We start from the raw sequence: 18574 nt of genomic DNA, 5'->3' as shown, positions 1-18574 counted from the left end.
TCGTGACATTCCCTCCCATTTAAAATGAAAGCCTGTGTCAAAGAAATGACTTCTGATGTTGATAGAACTCTGGAAAAGCATTGAATCTTCGAAAATCTTCAGTCTTTGAGTTATCAGAAACCTTTGTCTTGAACCTTTGTTCTTGCGAAACCTTTTTGCTTTGACTGCTAAGTCCCATATCATTGCATTGTTCAAAGACATTTTAGAGGAGTCTGGCTTAATTAGGTCGACTGCAACAAAAGGTTGATCTTCAAAATCCTACGTGTGATGTAAGATTTTTGGTTCAAAATCTTCCAGTAACTACGAAATATTTGGGGAAGAGGAAATCTTCTCAAGGTACTCTTCAGATGGGATGACTTCAACTTTAGTAATCTCTGGAGAGGATTTTGGTTTGAGACTGTAATCATCTTCCAATAATGAATCCCAGAACTCTTCAAAATCATCTTCTGGAACTGTAACTTCATAACTTGTAATTGGCATATCATCATCCAGTAAAGAATCAAAGAAAGCATAGTCGTCTTCAGACTCGGAATCTGCAACTATATCTTTATCTTTGTCTTCATCAATTGATTCGGGAGAAGTTAATGAATTCAAAAATTCATCAATAATAATATCTGCATCTGTATCAGAAATCATATTCTCTTCATAATCCACTGTATCATGCTGTTTGCAATTGACTAGTACACGTGAGGCTTGAATCACTCTTTCCGCATGAGAAAGCCCGTGTAAAGTCAATTCACGTCCATCTTTGAACAAATTGATAGTATGTCCTCGAAAGCTAATTGCTGGATCATATTGAAATAACCAATGTTGACCAAGAATCATGTCATAATAAGATAAAGACATGACTTCGAAATCCAGTTGATCTGCATAAGTTTGAATCTTGAACTGCAACTGTCGAACTGTCTAATCACAAGTCAAAATTGATCCATCTGCTAATTCCACATCATATAAGTGAGATGTCTTTTGAGTTGGTAAGCCAAGTTGTTGAACTATCTGAGTGCTGACGAAATTATTCGAGCATCCGATGTCCACTAAAATATTGATGGAGCGACCATTGAGTAGTCCAAGAAGGCTCAAAACTTGCTTTGAGAGAGGCTCCAAAACTGAAGAATTGCACTGAGCATGCTTCATAAGAATACTCGTATCCTCTGAGACACGAAGATTCGATAATGTTTTCGCGTTGGAATTTCTTTTCAAATTAGACGGATTTGGTCTCTTTGGACATTGATACAATCTATGGTCACCACCGCAAATTGTACATAATCCTTCCTTCTTTGAAGTCGAAGATCCATTTGACGAAGAGCCTTGCTGAGGATTGGAATGCCGATCTTGAGAAAAATCACGTTCTTTACCACGATCAAGTGGAGGAACATGTGAAGAAGATCTGCTTTCAGATTGTCGATCTTGAGAATAGAACCTTGAAGTTGAATAAGGTTGCGTTGCTTGCTGTCTGAACTAAGACTGATGTTGCTGACTTTGGCTATAGTTGTCTCTGCAATCGCGCTGTGAAAAGCGAGCACTATCTGAAGATCTGTTACCAGGGAGAAAATTCCGTGTAGGGCGTCGATTATCGCCAAGACGCTCCACATAGGCAATTGCAGCATCCAAAGTGGTAGGGTTGTATTTGTGCACATCATCCTTTAGGTTGGGTTCGAGTCCGTCGATAAAGCTGTGAAGTTTATCTCGAGAGTTAGCCTTGGAACTCTGTGATGTACGCGGCCAAGGAACCTGTCTGGCTCAAGCGGCGAAGAGAGGACCGGGCATGAAAATCCGCATTGGCAGGTTCGAACGCCTTGCAAATAGCACGCCGGAATTTATCCCAAGAAGGTGTGTGTTTACAATCAGCAACCCGTCGTTGCCACACCAAAGAAATGCAGTGTCTTTGAGTAGAGAACTAGCAAGTGCAACTTTTTTACTCTCGACCAAGTCTGTGTTCGATAAGTAAATCTCCATTTTGAACAGCCATTGGTCCAGCACGCGCTTGTCGCGGCGACCCATTATACGGTTCCGGCAGTTTAACATCAAGCTTCTTCTTCTGTGCAGCATTAAAAATTTTATAAAGTAATTGAAGTTCGCGATTGTCTACCTCATCAGTTGGATCTGGTTCGTTTGGTTCATCCACTGAAGCTTCGGATGAAGGTGTCGAATCAGCATGTGTAGTCCGAGAAGCAACAGGTCGACTTCAAGAAGTGTTTTCCTTGTGCATCTCATCCAAGCGAGTGTGAAGTGATGCGAGGCTTATGGAAAGTGTGGCCATCTGCTCCTTGATGAGAGTAAGAGCATCGTCAGATTGACCATCTCTATCCTGAGAATTTGGCATGGTTACGCTTCAAAAAAAACTCTTGAACAGATGTAGATTCTGGTTCGAGAACAGGTTCTGGGATGGATGCTCCGTGAGCGGAAAAAAAAGTCTTTGGAATAAGTTCGCGCTCTGGAGTCGGGGGATCGGGAATAATTATCACTTCCGGCTCTGAGTACGGGAATTTACCCGCAAAATTTCATCCGGGAAACTGTGTACTGATTCGCGTTGGCCATGTGTGCGAAATATCATGCGCAAAGTAGGTGCACACAGAGCAAAGCAAGGGAGAGTGGGTTTTCTCTTTGGTTTTTTTTTTGTTAGTTTATATGGGGTTTTTTTTTATCAAGTGAGTGAGTTCACATGGGTTTTTTAAAAATTGGGGATTGGCCGGCCACTAAAAAATAAGGTCACTTTTTTAATAGCGTAAATTGACTTGCTATACTGCCCAGTGTAAGGAAATAAAAGCCAGCGTTGTCCAGACAAAAAATTGCCCAGCGTAAGGAATTTCAGAAGCGTAGCTGTCAGCCAGCATTAAGTGAAACGGCAGCCTACAACCCAGCGTTTCAGAATTTTCCTGCCAACGTTTCAGAACGTAATAATCAGCCACTGAATATTCAGCCAGCGATCCCTTTTCAACAGCGCAATAAGCAGCCAGCGATTCAGGAAATTTTCAGCCCTTCTTTCAAACCCACGCAACGATGCAGGGAAAGGGTGCGATTTAGGGAAAGGAAGGGGTGCGTCTCAATGAAGGGGCCTTCCTTGGTGCCCTCTCGCGAAGAGGTGTTGTCCTTTCACATGAAGAGGTGCTAACACACGGGAGGTGCGAAGGAGTGCAATCCGATGAAGGGGTACGCAGGGTTCTCCAGGTACGCCATGCACACACATCTGTGTTATGTCCTGTATCCTTTATGTATATAATTGGAACATAATAAATTTAAGTTACCTCATACGCGTAGTAGAAGTACACCATCTTTCCTCTGCAGCCATACAACAGACGAGGTGAGTGTGGCGGGTAGGGTCGGCAACGGCGAGGCTAGGTAGACGCCAAGTCCAAAGGACCGGGAAAAAAATTTGCTCTGATACCACTGTGAGGATTCTAGTCGCTAATCCTTAATTAAGTACTTAAACTCATGATTAAGACTTAAGAAACTGAAACTGAACTTAGAACAAGACTTAGAAGACTCTGTGTTTGATTGATTGATGACTTGTTGAAAACTGAGTACAATAGGCTCCTTGTATAGGAGACGAAGAGACATAAATGAAAAGACACGTCTCTTGGTGAAGAGACACGACTTTAGACGTAAAGACACATCCTTTCGGCGAAGAGCTGCAACCATTGGGCGAAGAGTCGCACCCATAGAGCGAAGGGGTGTGACCAGTCGTCGAAGGAGTGTGGCTTTTGGCGAAGAGACACGTCCTTTGGGTGAAGGGGTGTGACCATCCAAGCACAGGGATCCTCCTTGGCATGGCACTTCGCGTATCTGCAACTAGGAGTAGATGTATTGCTGTTAACATAGTCACAATCGTGACATGTAGACTTCGATGGATCCCACCGTGGGGCGAGGAACTCCTGCGGGAAGGTGAGATCTGCGAGGTTCAGGACTTCTTCTACGAGTGCTAAAGGCTGAAAACTGAAAACGTTGGGGTTTCTTGACGTTCCGTCGCGGTGAAACTGCAAAACGCTATGCTGATGCAAAAACGCTAGGGCTGAAAATGGGCCTGCTGCTGCTGGTTGTCCTGCAAATGCAAAACGCTAGGCTTCTTGATGGGTCTTGAAGCGGCCGGGGCTGATCTACTGTGCAACAAATGCCAGGCTGCCTGGGGATGAAAACGCTAGGTCCTTGTAGATGCAAAAACGCTAGCCTTGCTGAGATGGGGTGTCTTGCTGAGAAGTTGCCTGTTGAGCAAGGTGCTCTTGCTGCCTCTCCTACAAGAAAGTGCTAGCTCTGGTTTGCTTATATATTATCTTAGCAAAATTGCCCTACCTAGTTTCCAACAAAAGTCACTTAAAATAATAAGTGAAAAATGTCAAAAATAGGAAAAATAGGTTTAATGCAGTGGAAAATTCCCCTGATGGATTCTGATGGGAATGCTTATGATCATGTTGTGTGCAACCGGAGGATACGCATCTAATCTAAGTGACTGGTCATGCACGGTCTGCGAACAGACTCACAAAAGTGCCAGATCACTTCCAATTCTAGACTTGACTGAACTCTGGTCATGCTGTAGCTTGTCCACGGACACATAGGGTTGGATGTGTCACGTGACATCCCCTCCTTTTCAAAGTGAGGTATTGGTACCGGACTGTATGGCGTCGAGGGAGATCGCCAATAGGGTCTGGAATCTTGGAAAGGACTCTTCACCTGCACACTCTGCTGCGTGGGTCATACGATACTTGAACTTCATAAAAGTTTGCAACGCTTGCTTCTTTGGGCCGCGCCGAAAGCGACACAAAGTCTTATGTGGCTCCTTCAATGCTTCAACTTTGTCTAGTGTCGTGCTTCTTTCTTCTTCAAGAGTCTCCATGGCTGAAAATTCTTGAAACCACTTCCAACACAAAAACATGAACATACCCATTCCATGTAAAGTGACTGGAAAAAATATTGTCTTCCTAAAAGACTGTGCATGCAATGCAGATGAACATAGAGACGTAGTGCCAAACCGTTCATCACACACATGCAAACAATGAGATCGAATCTTTTCTTTCTGATCTAAATCAATCAACTGTGGCAATTCACAACTGAAATGCCCGTGCTTGGTGCTCATACTTTCTTGTGCTCTTTCTACAACTGTGTCATGCCAAGGAAGAGACATGGAATGTGACTTCCTTGAATGCATACTTTTCAGCTTTTCATGAATAATCCGCATACATCCGTGCTCCTTCATGAGTGGAACGTGCTCAACGTACAAGATGTCATGCCTAGGAAAAGGGATCACATAAAGACGCTGACGAATATACAAGAAACGATCACAAATGAAACACTCGAACAATGTGTGATGACTAATCATTCGAACACATAGTACTTCCTGTAAGGGTTCTTTGGACCTAGGCTTGAGAGCCAAGATCGATTCGTCGTGTTTGATCGAATTTGCCTGGGGGTTTGCTATGTATCTCGACTCAAAAGCCAAGATCGATTCTTCGTGATCGATCGAATCTGCAACGAGGTTAGCTTCGCTAGAAAAAGCATCAACTAAACCATCATCCTGGTGAACAATCACGTCTTAATCATACAAATCATCATGCTTGTGAGAAATCACATCACGGTCATCATGCAAATCATCATGCTTGTCAGTGTCATCTAAATCATCATGCTCATCATTATCATTCAAATCATCATGCTTATCATCATGCAAATCCTGTGTATCATGCTTTGGAGAAGACGAGACCAAAAGAGTCTCCTCCTCCTGAATCCGTTCAATCTTCGCCTACACATTACAAATGAGAGATGGAGAATGAACAACTTGCTCTCCACGAATGACAATGGGAGAGTCACTTTTGGCATTGAAAGTGAGCATATTTTCCGCCCAATCAATGAGAGGGTTATGCTCAAGAAACCATCGAATGCCCAAAATCATATTACATCCTGAGAGAGGAGAGACAAAAAAATTTCTGCGGAAAGCAGCTTGTTGCACTGTAAACAACACATCAAGGCACTCTTTCGTGACGAGAGAGTCAATACCGGGAGCGAAGCCAGAGACCTCGAGAGGAGATTTCTGACTAACCTCTAGGCGGGCTCTCTCAACAAGAGGGAGACTAATCACATCATGCATACTGCCTAGGTCAAACAATATGACAAAACGCTGCCCCGTCATATGACCATAACATTTAAAGAGAGACTCATCAATGGGAGGGTCAGGAGAAACTTGGGGCACACTCGTGTTGTCATTTATTGCATTGACAGAGGAAGTGGGTTCTGTGGGTTCTTTAGATTCATTCGATTCAAGCTTAAGACGTGTTCTTTTTATGTGACCCTTAATGTGACAATAAAAACAACGACCTTCCTTAGAATAAGTGCTTTGCTCTTCCAACGTGATGTATCCTTCTACAATTCCTTGTGCTACCTTTTCATCTGAAGTGAGCTTAGGTTTAGCAATTGTGTTAGCTTTACCCTTAGGTTCACTTTGAGAGTTCTTTTCTGAGAGACTATTGGAAGATTGGTTAGAAGAGTTACCGTTCTTATCAGTCTTACCGTTCGAAGGGTTCTGAGAGATCTGAGAGGTACTTGTCGAAGTCTTGTTTTCCTTAGGCTTTCCCTTGTTGTGCTTCATCTCTTGTGCGAGAGCAATCGCTACAGCCTTGTTGAGATCAATTGAATCGAGCACCTCCACATCATACTTGATATAGTCGTCCAATCCATAAAGGAATGCCTCCTTGCGCTCTGCATCCGATTTGCCTAATTGAGTGCCGAGCTGCAAAACACGATTAGAGAAAGACATAATTTGGCATACCATTTTGCTTGAGACCGTGCCAATCGTCCTTCAATCGTGCAAAGTACTAGGTGGTATAAACCGCGCCTTGAGCTTGTCTTGGAAATCGACCCAATTGAAGAAAAGGGACGTGAATTCGTTGGCTTCCTCTAGGTGCGTGGCTAACTGTGCCTCTTGCCATGCGTGGTACCAATTGATGGCATCACCGGCAAGGTACATAGTTGCCGTCAAAACCTTGCTATTTCCTGTCTTCTTAGTTGTCGTAAAATAAGCATTAAATTGATGCAACCAAGAATGGAACTTGTCGAACCAATTCTTGCATGCGTAGGTCTCTCTGAACCTCACGATCGGCCTCCAAAGCCGCTCGCCTTTCTTCGGCTGCCTCCTTTCTTTGTGCTTTTCTTTCTTTTTGTGCATCGCGCTCGCGTTCCAAAGTAATGCGAGTCGCTCCTCGTTGTGGCAGTGCAACGCGATTCGCTTCTTGTTGTTGTGCCATCATGTCCATCATCGACTTGACCAAAGCCTCCATAGGATATGGTGCAATCCCTAGCGTAGATGGCGAAGGGAGAGGGTCAGGAAAACCGCCATGGTGAGGAAATTCTTCTTCACTACTTTCATGCCCATCACCTCCATGCGAAGTATCCATTCCGCTTCGCGTGATGACCATACACTGTGATCTTTGGTTCTTAAGTTCATGAGAAACTTGGGTTCTTGTGGGTCTTGGGTTCTTCGGTTTTTGGGGGTCTTGAGGGTCTTGAGGGTCTTTGAGGTTCTTGGGGGTCTTGAGGTTCTTCTTTCGCTTGCAATCTGTGTTAGAGAAGGATTCGCCCAAGTTCTTCTCTTTTCCGCGGGCGCACCCCTTGGCGGCCTTGCGCTCACACCAAGGTTGCTTTTCCCCACCTCACGTCGATTGGCCAGCCGCTAAGTACACGGTCCGCTCTCAATAAGTGAAAAGAGATACAAGGGGAGGCTAGACAAGCCCTTCTTCCTTGGGATTCCTGTCACTCTTCAAAAAACGATTGGGAATCAACACGCCCAAGAGGACTTGTGTTAGGTGCAGCGGAATGAATGTTTGCGCTTTGCTCAAGATGAGTGCTCCGAACTGTGCTCAAGGTTCCTTTTGTTCTTATGGAAGGGAGAGCCTTCCGTTCTTAATGAGAGAATGCTATGATCACAAACAAAGTGAATGGACATTGTGCGTGCAAGTGTATGAGACTGAGAGATAGAGAGAGAAGAGAGATACGACACCAAAGACATAAAACCCTCCTCCAAAGGCCCCACTCGTCAACGAGAGTGGTCTACTTATGATTGCACAATCTAGTACAATGGTGATGCATGAGACTGATGCAAGTCTAGGCTATGACGACGGTGATGACGAAGTCGACCTAAGGGCTGAAATCTGCAATCTTTCCACTGCTGTCCAAAAACGCTATGGGCTGAAATCTGTTGCGGGTCCAAAAACGTTGATTTTTGGGGCTTTTTCTGTGGGTCTTTGTCGCTGAAATTCTGCAGGTTTAGGGTTGAAAACTGAGGTGTCTTAAGGCTGGAAACCGATGGTCTATCCGGACTGAATCTGCTACTCCTTTTAGGGCTGATCTTGATGGTCTTTTAGGGCTGCAAATCGCTGCATATGCTGGATCTGCAAGGCTGAATCTGGGACCAAAAACGCTAGAGGCTGAAGTTGGACCAAAAACGCTAGGCTGATGTTTTCTGCTGGCGAGGATGCTGATGCAAAAACGCTATCTGTTGGGATCTTCTAGCGATGGTGCTGATGCAAAAACGCTATGTCTGATCTTGCTTCTGGCAAGGATCTGCTGATGAGAAAAACGCTAGGGACAAGGGTTCTTCTGGCTTGGCGGGAATCCACCAAGGTCTTGTTGAGAAGTTGCCTGCTGAGCTTGGCTCCTGTTGCCTCTTTTGCCATTTAGTGCTAGCTTTGGTTTGCTTATATATTTTCTTACCCAAATTGCCCTACCTACTTTTGTTGGAAAGTCACTTAAATTAATAAGTGAAAAATGTCAAAAATAGGTAAAATAGGCTAAATGCACTGGAAAATTCCCCTGATGGAATCTGAAGGATTCTGATGGGAATACTGATGATCATGCCATGTGCAACCAGAGGATATGCATCTACACTACGTGACTGGGCATGCACAGTCTACGAATAGACTCACAAAAGTGCCATATCACTTCTAAATCTAGACTGACTGGACTGACCGAACCCTCATCATGTTGTAGCTTGTCCACAGACACATAGGGTTGGATGTATCACGTGACATCCCCTCCTTTTCAAAGTAAGGTACTGGCACCGAACTGTATGGCGTCGAGGGCGATCGCCAAAAACATCCGGAATCCTGAAAGGGACTCTTCGCCGGCCCACTCTGATATGTGGGTCGTGCGGTACTTGAACTTCATAGAGGTCTGCAACGCTTGCTTCTTTGGGCCGCGCCGAAAGCGACACAAAGTCTTCTGTGGCTCCTTCGATGCTTCAACTTCGTCTTTAGTCATGCCTCTTTCTTCTTCAAGAATCTCTATGGCTGAAAATTCCTGAAACCATTTCCAACACAAAAACATGAACATACCCATTCCATGTAAAGTGACTCGAAAAAATCGTGTCTTACTCAAAGATTGTGCATGCAATGTAGATGAACCAATAGACATAGTGCTAAACCGTTCACCACATACACGCAAACAATGAGATCGAATCTTTCTCTTACGATCTAGAGCAATCAACTTTGGCAATTCACAACGGAAATGCCCATGCTTGGTGCTCATACTTTCATGTGCTCGTTCTATGAATGTGTCATGCCAAGGAAGAGACACGGAATGTGACTTCCTTGAATACATACTTTTGGCTTTTCATGAAAATTCCGCATACATTCGTACTCATCCATGAGTGAAACGTGCTCAACGTACAATATGTCATGCCTAGGAAAAGGGATCACATAAAGACGTTGACTAAAATACAGGAAACGATCACGAATGAAACACTCGAACAATGCGTGCGTATCAATCATGCGAACACATAATACTTCCAGTGAGGGTTCTTTGGACATAGGCTCGAGAGCCAAGATCGGTTCTTCCTAAAGAGGTGCTTTGGACCTAGGCTCGAGAGCCAGGATCGATCCTTCGTGATTGATCGAATCTGCAACGAGGTTAGCTTCGCTAGAAAAAGCATCAACTAACTCATCATCCTTGTGAACAATCACATCATCTTCATGCAACTCTTCATGCTCGTGAGAAATCACATCTTGATCATGCAAATCATCATGCTCGTGAGAAATCACATCTTGATCATGCAAATCATCATGCTTGTCATTATCATCCAAATCATCATGCTTATCATTGTCATTCAAATCATCATGCTTATAATCATGCAAATCATTATCATTCAAATCCTATGTGTCATGCTTTGGAGAAAAAGAGACTGAGAGAGTCTCCTTCTCTTGATTCTCTTGAATCTGTGCTTGAACTTGAGAAAAGAGTCGCAAGAACTCTTCCATGTGTTGGTCGCTCTTTTCTTTGAGGGCTTTGTTCTCGTGATCAAATTCTGTTTGTCTTGCTTTGTTCTCTCGATCAAATTCTGTTTGTCTTGCTTTGTTCTCTTGATCAAATTTGGCTTCACTTTCTTTTTCTTCCAAGTCGTATGGACGCTCTATGGCTTCCATTCTTGCATCGTATTCACGATCTATGGCTGCCCATCTTTCTTCGTAGTCACGATCTATGGCTGCCCATCGTTCTTCGTAGTCGAACTTCCTGTCCATAAACAATTGCGGCAACTCCTTCATAGGAGTTAGTGCAATCCTTGTCGTAGAAGGGAAGGGTCAGAAAAACCTCCTGGTAGGGATTCGCCTCTCTCATGCTCATCACCTCCAAGCGAAGTATCCATTCCGCTTCGAGTGACGACCATTCTGAAGTCGTGGATTCTTGTGGGTTCTTGTGGGTCTTGGGTTCTTAAGTTCACGAGGAACTTGGGTTCTTGGGGGTCTTGGTTCTTGGGGTTCTTGCCGGTCTTGAGGTTCTTGAGTTCTTGAGGGTCTTCAAGTTCTTGAGGTTTTCTTTCGCTTGCAAACCGCGTTTGAGAAGGATCTTCTCTTCACCCGAGTTCTACTCCTTTTCGTGGGCGCACCCCTTGGCAGCCTTGCGCTAACACCAAGGTTGCTTTTTTCCACCTCACGTCGATTGGCCGGCCGCTAAGTGCACGGTCCACTCTCAATGAGTGGAAAGAGACACAAGGGGAGGCTGGACAAGCCCTTCTTTCCTGGGATTCCTGTCACTCTTCAAAAACACGATTAGGAATCGACACGCCCAAGCGAACTTGGGTTCGTGCGACCGCAACAAGAAAAAAAAAAAATCTTTTGTGATTCTTGTGGTTCTTTCCTTGAGTGATACAGAACACTGCCAAAGCTCTGATACCAATGTTAGGTGCAGCGGAATGAATGTTTGCGCTTTGCTCAAGATGAGTGCTTCGAACTGTGCTCAAGGTTCCTTTTGTTCTTATGGAAGGGAGAGCCTTCCGTTCTTAATGAGAGAATGCTATGATCACAAACAAAGTGAATGGACACTGTGTGTGCAAGTGTATGAGACTAAGAGATAGAGAGAGAGGAGAGATACGACACCAGAGACGTAAAACCCTCCTCTGAAGGCCCCACTCTCGTCGGCAAGAGTGGTCTACTACTGAGTGCACAAACTGGTATAAATTGAATGCATGTGACTGATGCAAGTCTAGGCTATGTCGACGACGACGACAAAGATGACAAGGCCGACACTAGGGCTGAAAACTGAAAGTCTTTATCTACTGTCCAAAAACGCTATGGGCTGAAATCTGCTGCAGGTCCAAAAACGTTGATTTTTGGGGCTTTTTCTGTGGGTCTATCGCTGAAATTCTGCAGGTTTAGGGCTGAAAACGGAGGTGTCTTTAGGCTGAAAACCGATGGTCTATCCGGGCAGAATCTGCTACTCCTTTTAGGGCTGATCTTGATGGTCTTTTAGGGCTGCAAATCACTGCATATGCTCAATCTGCAAGGCTGAATCTGGGACCAAAAACGCTAGAGGCTGAAGTTGGACCAAAAACGCTAGGCTGATGTTTTCTGTTGGCGAGGATGCTGATGCAAAAACGCTATCTGTTGGGATCTTCTGGCGATGGTGCTGATGCAAAAACGCTATATCTGATCTTGCTTCTGGCGAGGATCTGCTGATGAGAAAAGCGCTAGGGGCAAGGGTTCTTCTGGCTTGGCGGGAATCCACCAAGGTCTTGTTGAGAAGTTGCCTGCTGAGCTTGGCTCCTGTTGCCTCTTCTGCCATTTAGTGCTAGCTTTGGTTTGCTTATATATTTTCTTACCCAAATTGCCCTACCTACTTTTGTTAGAAAGTCACTTAAATTAATAAGTGAAAAATGTCAAAAAATAGGTAAAATAGGCTAAATGCACTGGAAAATTCCCCCGATGGAATCTGATGGATTCTGATGGGAATACTGATGATCATGCTGTGTGCAACCAGAGGATATGCATCTACACTACGTGACTGGGCATGCACGGTCTACGAAGACTCACAAAAGTGCCATATCACTTCTAAATCTAGACTGACTGGACTGACTGAACCCTGATCATGTTGTAGCTTGTCCACAGACACATAGGGTTGGATGTGTCACGTGACAACTTGGGTTACGTGCGACCGCAACAAGCAAAAATAAATAAAGTTATGTGGTTCTTTCTTTGAGTGATACAGAACACTGCCAAAGCTCTGATACCAACGTAAGGTGCAACGGAAGTGAATGTTTAACTTTGCTCAAGATGAGTGCGCCGAACTGTGCTCAAGGATTCCTTTTACTTACGGAAGGGAGAGCCTTCCGTACCTTTAGTGAGAGAGTGCAATGGACACAAACAAAGTGAATGGACATTGTGCGTGAAGTGCATGAGACTGACAGATAGAGAGAGAAGAGAATACGACACCAAAATGTTGTCAAACCCTCCTCCGAAGGCCCCACTCTCTATGGCGAGAGCGGTCTACTTATGATTGCACAAATCTCTACAATGCTTGGACTTGCCGACGACGAGACGGGCTGAAATCTGAGAATGCTAAGGACTGAAATCTGCAAATCTTTATCTGCTGAATTCTGACTCTATGTCGGTGACGATGTCGATGACGACGATGCGAAGACGGCACGCTGAAAACGCAGGTGCTGAAATCTGCGTTTTCGGGGCTGAAACTACAAACTTCGATGGATCCCACCGTGCGGCGAGGAACTGCTACGGAAAGGTGAGATCTGCGAGGTTCGGGACTTCTTCTACAAGTGCTAAACGCTGAAAACTGAAAACGCTAGGATTTCCTGACATTCCGTCGCGGTGAAACTGCAAAACGCTATGCTGATGCAAAAACGTTAGGGCTGAAAATGGCCTTGCTGCTGCCGGTTGTCCTGCAAATGCACAACGCTAGGCTTCTTGATGGGTCTTGCTGCGGCCGGGGCTGATCTGTTGTGCAACAAACGCCAGGCTGCTTGGGGATGAAAACGCTAGGTCCTTGCAGATGCAAAAACACTAGCCTTACTGAGATGGGGTGTCTTGCTGAGAAGTTGCCTGCTAAGCAAGGTGCTCTTGCTGCCTCTTCTGCCACAAAGTGCTAGCTCTGGTCTGCTTATATATTATCTTAGCAAAATTGCCCTACCTAGTTTTCAATAAAAGTCACTTAAAATAATAAGTGAAAAATATCAAAAATAGGGAAAATAGGTTTAATGCACTGGAAAATTCCCTTGATGGATTCTCATGGACTCTGATGGGAATGCTTATGATCATGCTGTGTGCAACCGGAGGATATGCATCTAATCTAAGTGACTGGTCATGCACGGTCTGCGAACAGACTCACAAAAATGCCATATCACTTCCTATTCTAGACTTGACTTGACTGACTGAACCCTGGTCATGTTGTAGCTTGTCCAAGGACACAGGGTTGGATGTGTCACGTGACAGAGAGAGAGAGAGAGAGAGAGGAGAATGACACGATGGGGTCCCAACCAACCCTCTCAAGGGCCCCCCACACCGTTGCCGATGTGGTATTTGCTTCAGATTGTGTAAATGGAATTTACACACATGCAATACCTCAAGTGCAGACTCTACTCACTCGAATGGTGAATGTCACCGCATTAACTCCTCGAGACAAGGCACCTCCAGGGCTGATTAGACGCACCTTTGGATCCTTCTCGATATGGAATTGTGGATGGCCACCAAGGGATAGATCTAGGGCTGAATTGTGCTCTCAATGTTAGAGAAATGAAGGGAAGGGCTGAAAACGCAGATCTCAATGATGGGCAGCAATGGGAGCACTTGATACAGCAAGGGAATGCCCGAGGAGAGGCTCAATGGACTACCCAAGTAGCATACTGCATCTGGATGGTGGCGCTTGCAGATCTTGCACGTCTCCCATGACGGAAGGGGCTGAAAATTGAAAACGTTGCTGATCTGTTGTGCTTGTGCTAGCACTAGGCTGCAAATTGCAAATCGCTAGTAGCTGATCTGTTGCCAAAACCCTAGGGGCTGATCTGGGAGCAACACGCTAGGGCTTGTCTGCTACTACCAAAACGTTGAGGACTCCTCCAGCTAGCGCTTCCAAATCTACTACAAGTGATGGAGCTCTGCCCCTTTAATGGGCATGAATTGTAAGTTATAAATCTCTTAAGGGCTAGGTAGGGCAAAACCTCTATCAAATCCCTTAAAACTAAATCATAAAAATGATTTATAGATAAGTTTGATGAGAGCTCAATTTTTGGGTGAAACTGTCGCATATCTGCCCACCCGCGAATCCAATTGACGCGGGGAATGGCTCGTTCGATTCCTCTAACTTAAAACTATATGCACGTCATGCCAGATACCCACCGTAGTGTAATAAGCATGTGTCAAAACACATGTATAAACCATTTATGCAAGAGGGTTCCAAAACTGGAAAACCTGATCTAACGAATTCGTCCGGACATGCAAGTTGTGGGAACAGCTCACAAAATTGTCAGTACTAATTCTCCTAGGATTATACACACTCCTATCTAGGGATAGGTAAAAAAATGGCTCCGGAAGTCGATGAAGCATGCTCGCCTGGCACACAGAGCCATGTGCACGTGACATTGTTTGAGGGCGAGAGTTGAAATGTTTCTAACATTCAATTGTTTTGTGTGGCCACTCACTAATTCTGAATACAACTGGCATGTAAACCATCAATTTATAAGTCTTTGGTTGCTAAAAGCATTCTTGAAGCATCTGCTAAAAACCACTTAGTCTATTAAAAGTGATTTGAACCCATAGGAGCTCCAAAAAAGCATCTACGATGCAAATTTGCCCCATCAATACTGCATGTGCACGCTAGCACGTCATCATATTTGCCACAGGTATAAGTCTTTCGATGCTAAAAGCAACATTAAAGCAACTGCTAAAACAAACTTAGACTGTGGAAAGCAATTTGAGTTTAAAAGCACAAGTAGGAACTCCTTAAAAGAATCTACAATCCAAAATTGCCCCGTCAACTCTATATTCGTTAGCTAACACATCGTCACTTCTGCCATGTCAGCATCCAAACGGACTGCCATATAAGCATGCAGGTTTGCAATCTAGTATCATTCTATGACAGCAGATTTCTCTCTAGTGCACTGTTTTTAGATATTTTCAGTCTCTATGCAAGTCTCAACAATGATTTCGCCCCAAGCACGTAGTGTTTAGTGGTTATAGTAGTTCAGAGCTACGCGTTCTGATCCTGAATCTGCTCATGACTTGCAATTGAAAGTTCATGGAATCAAAGGAATATGCCAAGTTTTTAGTGGGAGAGTTGCAAGCATTGCCCATGCAGTAAGGATTTCAACCCAGGCAGTTTGTCACATTTACAAAATTTGCACAGTTTTTCATCCTTCCGTAAATCAGAAAATCCCTCCACCGAATCTTCCTTACCGTTCAAGAACTTCAACTCAAAGTTCAGGAGATTCTTCTATTATTCCACCACCACCTTAGGATCAGTATTCCTATCCGCCCTACCAAGGATACCATGGATACACCCCTTGTCATCCACCTCCACCTACTCAACCAATTTAAAGGATCTGCGGTTCTCTGCCATCAAGGATTAAAAGAAGGCCTTGCAATTTCTCCAACAATTTGAAAATGATTTCTCTCCATGAAATTATACCGGAGTGTCAAAAGAACTCAAAATTTCAAAAACCAGAGACTTTAAGCTGCCAAACCAGACGAGGTCCTTTTACTGCATCCTAGAACGACATGCAAGAAAGAAGACACTGTCAACTGGATAGCTAGAACACTTTTCTCTTGTGACTTGAATGAAATTCCCACAAAGCCCATGAAATAAAACAAGACTATAGCTGAATATACGATATCCGATTCCAAGGTTCAGCTGCCATTTGGCTTCAGCTCCTTCCCAGCACGTGTGTGTGTGTGTGTGTGTGTGTGTGTGTGTGTGTGTGTGTGATCTCCGCCATCAAGGATTAAAAGAAGGCCTTGCAATTTCTCCAACAATTTGAAAATGATTTCTCTCCATGAAATTATACCGGAGTGTCAAAAAGAACTCAAAATTTCAAAAACCAGAGACTTTAAGCTGCCAAACCAGATGAGGTCCTTTTTACTGCATCCTAGAACGACATGCAAGGAAGAAGCCACTGTCAACTGGATAGCTAGAACATTTTCCTCTTGTGACTTGAATGAAATTCCCACAAAGGCCCATGAAATAAAACAAGACTATAGCTGAATATACAATATCCGATTCCGGGGTTCAGCTGCCATTTGGCGTCAGCTCCTTCCCAGCAAGTGTGTGTGTGTGTGTGTGTGTGTGTGTGTGTGTGTGTGTGTGTGTGTGTGTGTGGGAAGCTAAAGAACTCACATCGAATGAAGCTGTTAACAGGGGTGGAGATCTCGACTCTCCGTCCCAACAAGGATGGCGCACCCAGTAACACGCAGACCACCCTGAGCAGTAAAGCGATACCCCATCCGAGCCTGATACACACTCTCGTCCTCCATCTTCGTGTCGAGCCACCCTCTGCCTCTCTCATTTTGGCGGACTAGCTAAAAGTCGTGCCAGTATGAGAGAAGAGAGAGGAACATCTTTCATAACGAGCCGCTTCCTCTAGAGCAATCCCCCGAATTGAATTTAACAAGTGCCCTTGAGAGGAGAGTGGAAGGTAAAGTCTACTATTGCAATTTTAAAAAGGGATCAAAGAACATTATGAAAGACAATTACTATATTACTAGAATCAAGGTAATTATACAGTGCATTGTGTAGCAAGACAAGCTTATACGTAATCAAAGGTGAGCTGCATCGTGGATTATTAGGCACAAATGAAAGTCGAGTGTCAAAAAACACATTGCATAGTAGAGGGCAAGGTTATACAGAATCAAAAATAGGCTTGAGTGTGGATTGTTAGGTAAAAGAAAGCCAAGTGAGCCTTGTTGCTATTGGAAAATGCGGGAAGGAGAGGGGGGCACTCGAAGGTCGCGGGGGGGTTAGCAATGGAGAGGTATGTGGAGAGGGAGTTGCAGAAGGAAACGTTTTCTCAATGTAGAATATTTTGGAAGCAAAAGATGTATGATGAGTGCTCTAACCAAAAAAAAAACCTCTTTCCACAAATTGAAGCTAAAGGAGAGTTTTTCAACAAGATATGGTCAAGTTTTGAATTGTACACTGTTGTTGTCTCGTGGATTATTTGGTGATAGTTTCTTGCATGCAACATAGCATGCCACTCTTGGTAGTGAGTGTTTGTTGGGTCAATGTAAGTGTTGAAGTCACCGACTATGGCACTAATGGCTATGACATAAATATATTGAGCCAAGGTATCGAACAATGCAATCAAGAACCTAGCATTCACTTTCGGTGAGTTGTAGATGGAAATGACATGCAAATCATGTTGTCCTTGCATGGCAAAGAAGGTTTGGATGATTTCAATTCCTTGAGCTGATAATGTGGTATAGGAGCACAAAGATAAATGTGGCTTGTAATAGATGAATGCACCATACCCATTGTAGTGGTGAAGATGATTGAATTCAGGAGCAAGCATGTTAAATGTCGATTGTTGTCTTGTTTGTTGGAAGCACAAGAGATCTGCTATTGTGAAGTTTATATCACTTTTGATGTGCTAGATGTATTTTTGAGTGGACATAATGTTCAATGAGTGAATACTAAGATGAGTTTTCACTACAAGAGGCTCTTCACATTAGCGACGCTCACACAGCGACGCTCAAAAAAAAATATTCCCGGCGTCGCTATGAGCGTCGCTATAAGCGTCGCTATGAGCGTCGCAAATTCACAAAGAAATTTGCGACGCTCATAGCGACGCTTATAGCGACGCTCATAGCGACGCCAGCTGGGGTAAAAAAAATAACCGAGCGCGCCCAAAAACTCAGATCTCAGATCTGAGTTTTTCGGCGCCCTCAAGCAAAGAGCAGGTAACGCTCTCCCTCACTCTCTCTCTCTCTCTCTCTCTCTCTCTTTTTCTTTTACACACACACACACACACACACACACGAGGAGAGGAAGGAGAGCCAGGTATGCTCCTTCCCTCTCCTCATTCTCATGTTCCCTTCCCCTCTTTCTCTCTCCCTCGCTCTCTCTCTCACACACACACATACACACACACACATAGTGTTTTTGAGAGAGAGAGAGAGAGAGAGAGAGCGAGAGAGAGTGCAAAAACGCACACACATACATAAACAAAGAATGCACACACACATTGAGAGAGAAAAAGAGAAAGAGAGCATGCATAAACAAAAAACGCACGCATTGAGAGAGGAAAAGAGAGAGAGAACATGCATAAACAAAAAACGCACACATTGAAAGAGGAAAAGAGAAAGAAAACATGCATACGATCCAA

At 44.2% G+C, this 18574-nt stretch overlaps 1 protein-coding gene across 2 annotated transcripts in view; it reads right to left on the bottom strand.

Moving 5' to 3' along the window:
* Nucleotides 1-16841, bottom strand: part of LOC147450593 (uncharacterized) — a 54706-nt gene extending 37865 nt beyond the window's left edge. For both annotated transcript variants that reach the window (XR_015189146.1, XM_086519761.1), the window contains exon 1: nt 16591-16841. Coding sequence is in view for 1 of the 2 variants with exons in the window: in XM_086519761.1 (XP_086375887.1) it covers nt 16591-16759 (169 nt within the window). In the remaining variant the exon portion in view is untranslated. The remainder of the gene's footprint in view (nt 1-16590) is intronic.
* Nucleotides 16842-18574: the final 1733 nt, after the last annotated feature.

Source organism: Adiantum capillus-veneris, chromosome 9 (assembly GCF_014529385.1).
Source record: "Adiantum capillus-veneris isolate H3 chromosome 9, ASM1452938v2, whole genome shotgun sequence".
Classification (NCBI taxonomy): Eukaryota; Viridiplantae; Streptophyta; class Polypodiopsida; order Polypodiales; family Pteridaceae; genus Adiantum; species Adiantum capillus-veneris.
The sequence above is the reverse complement of the archived record's forward strand: the minus strand, read 5'-3'. Positions and strand labels throughout refer to the sequence as shown.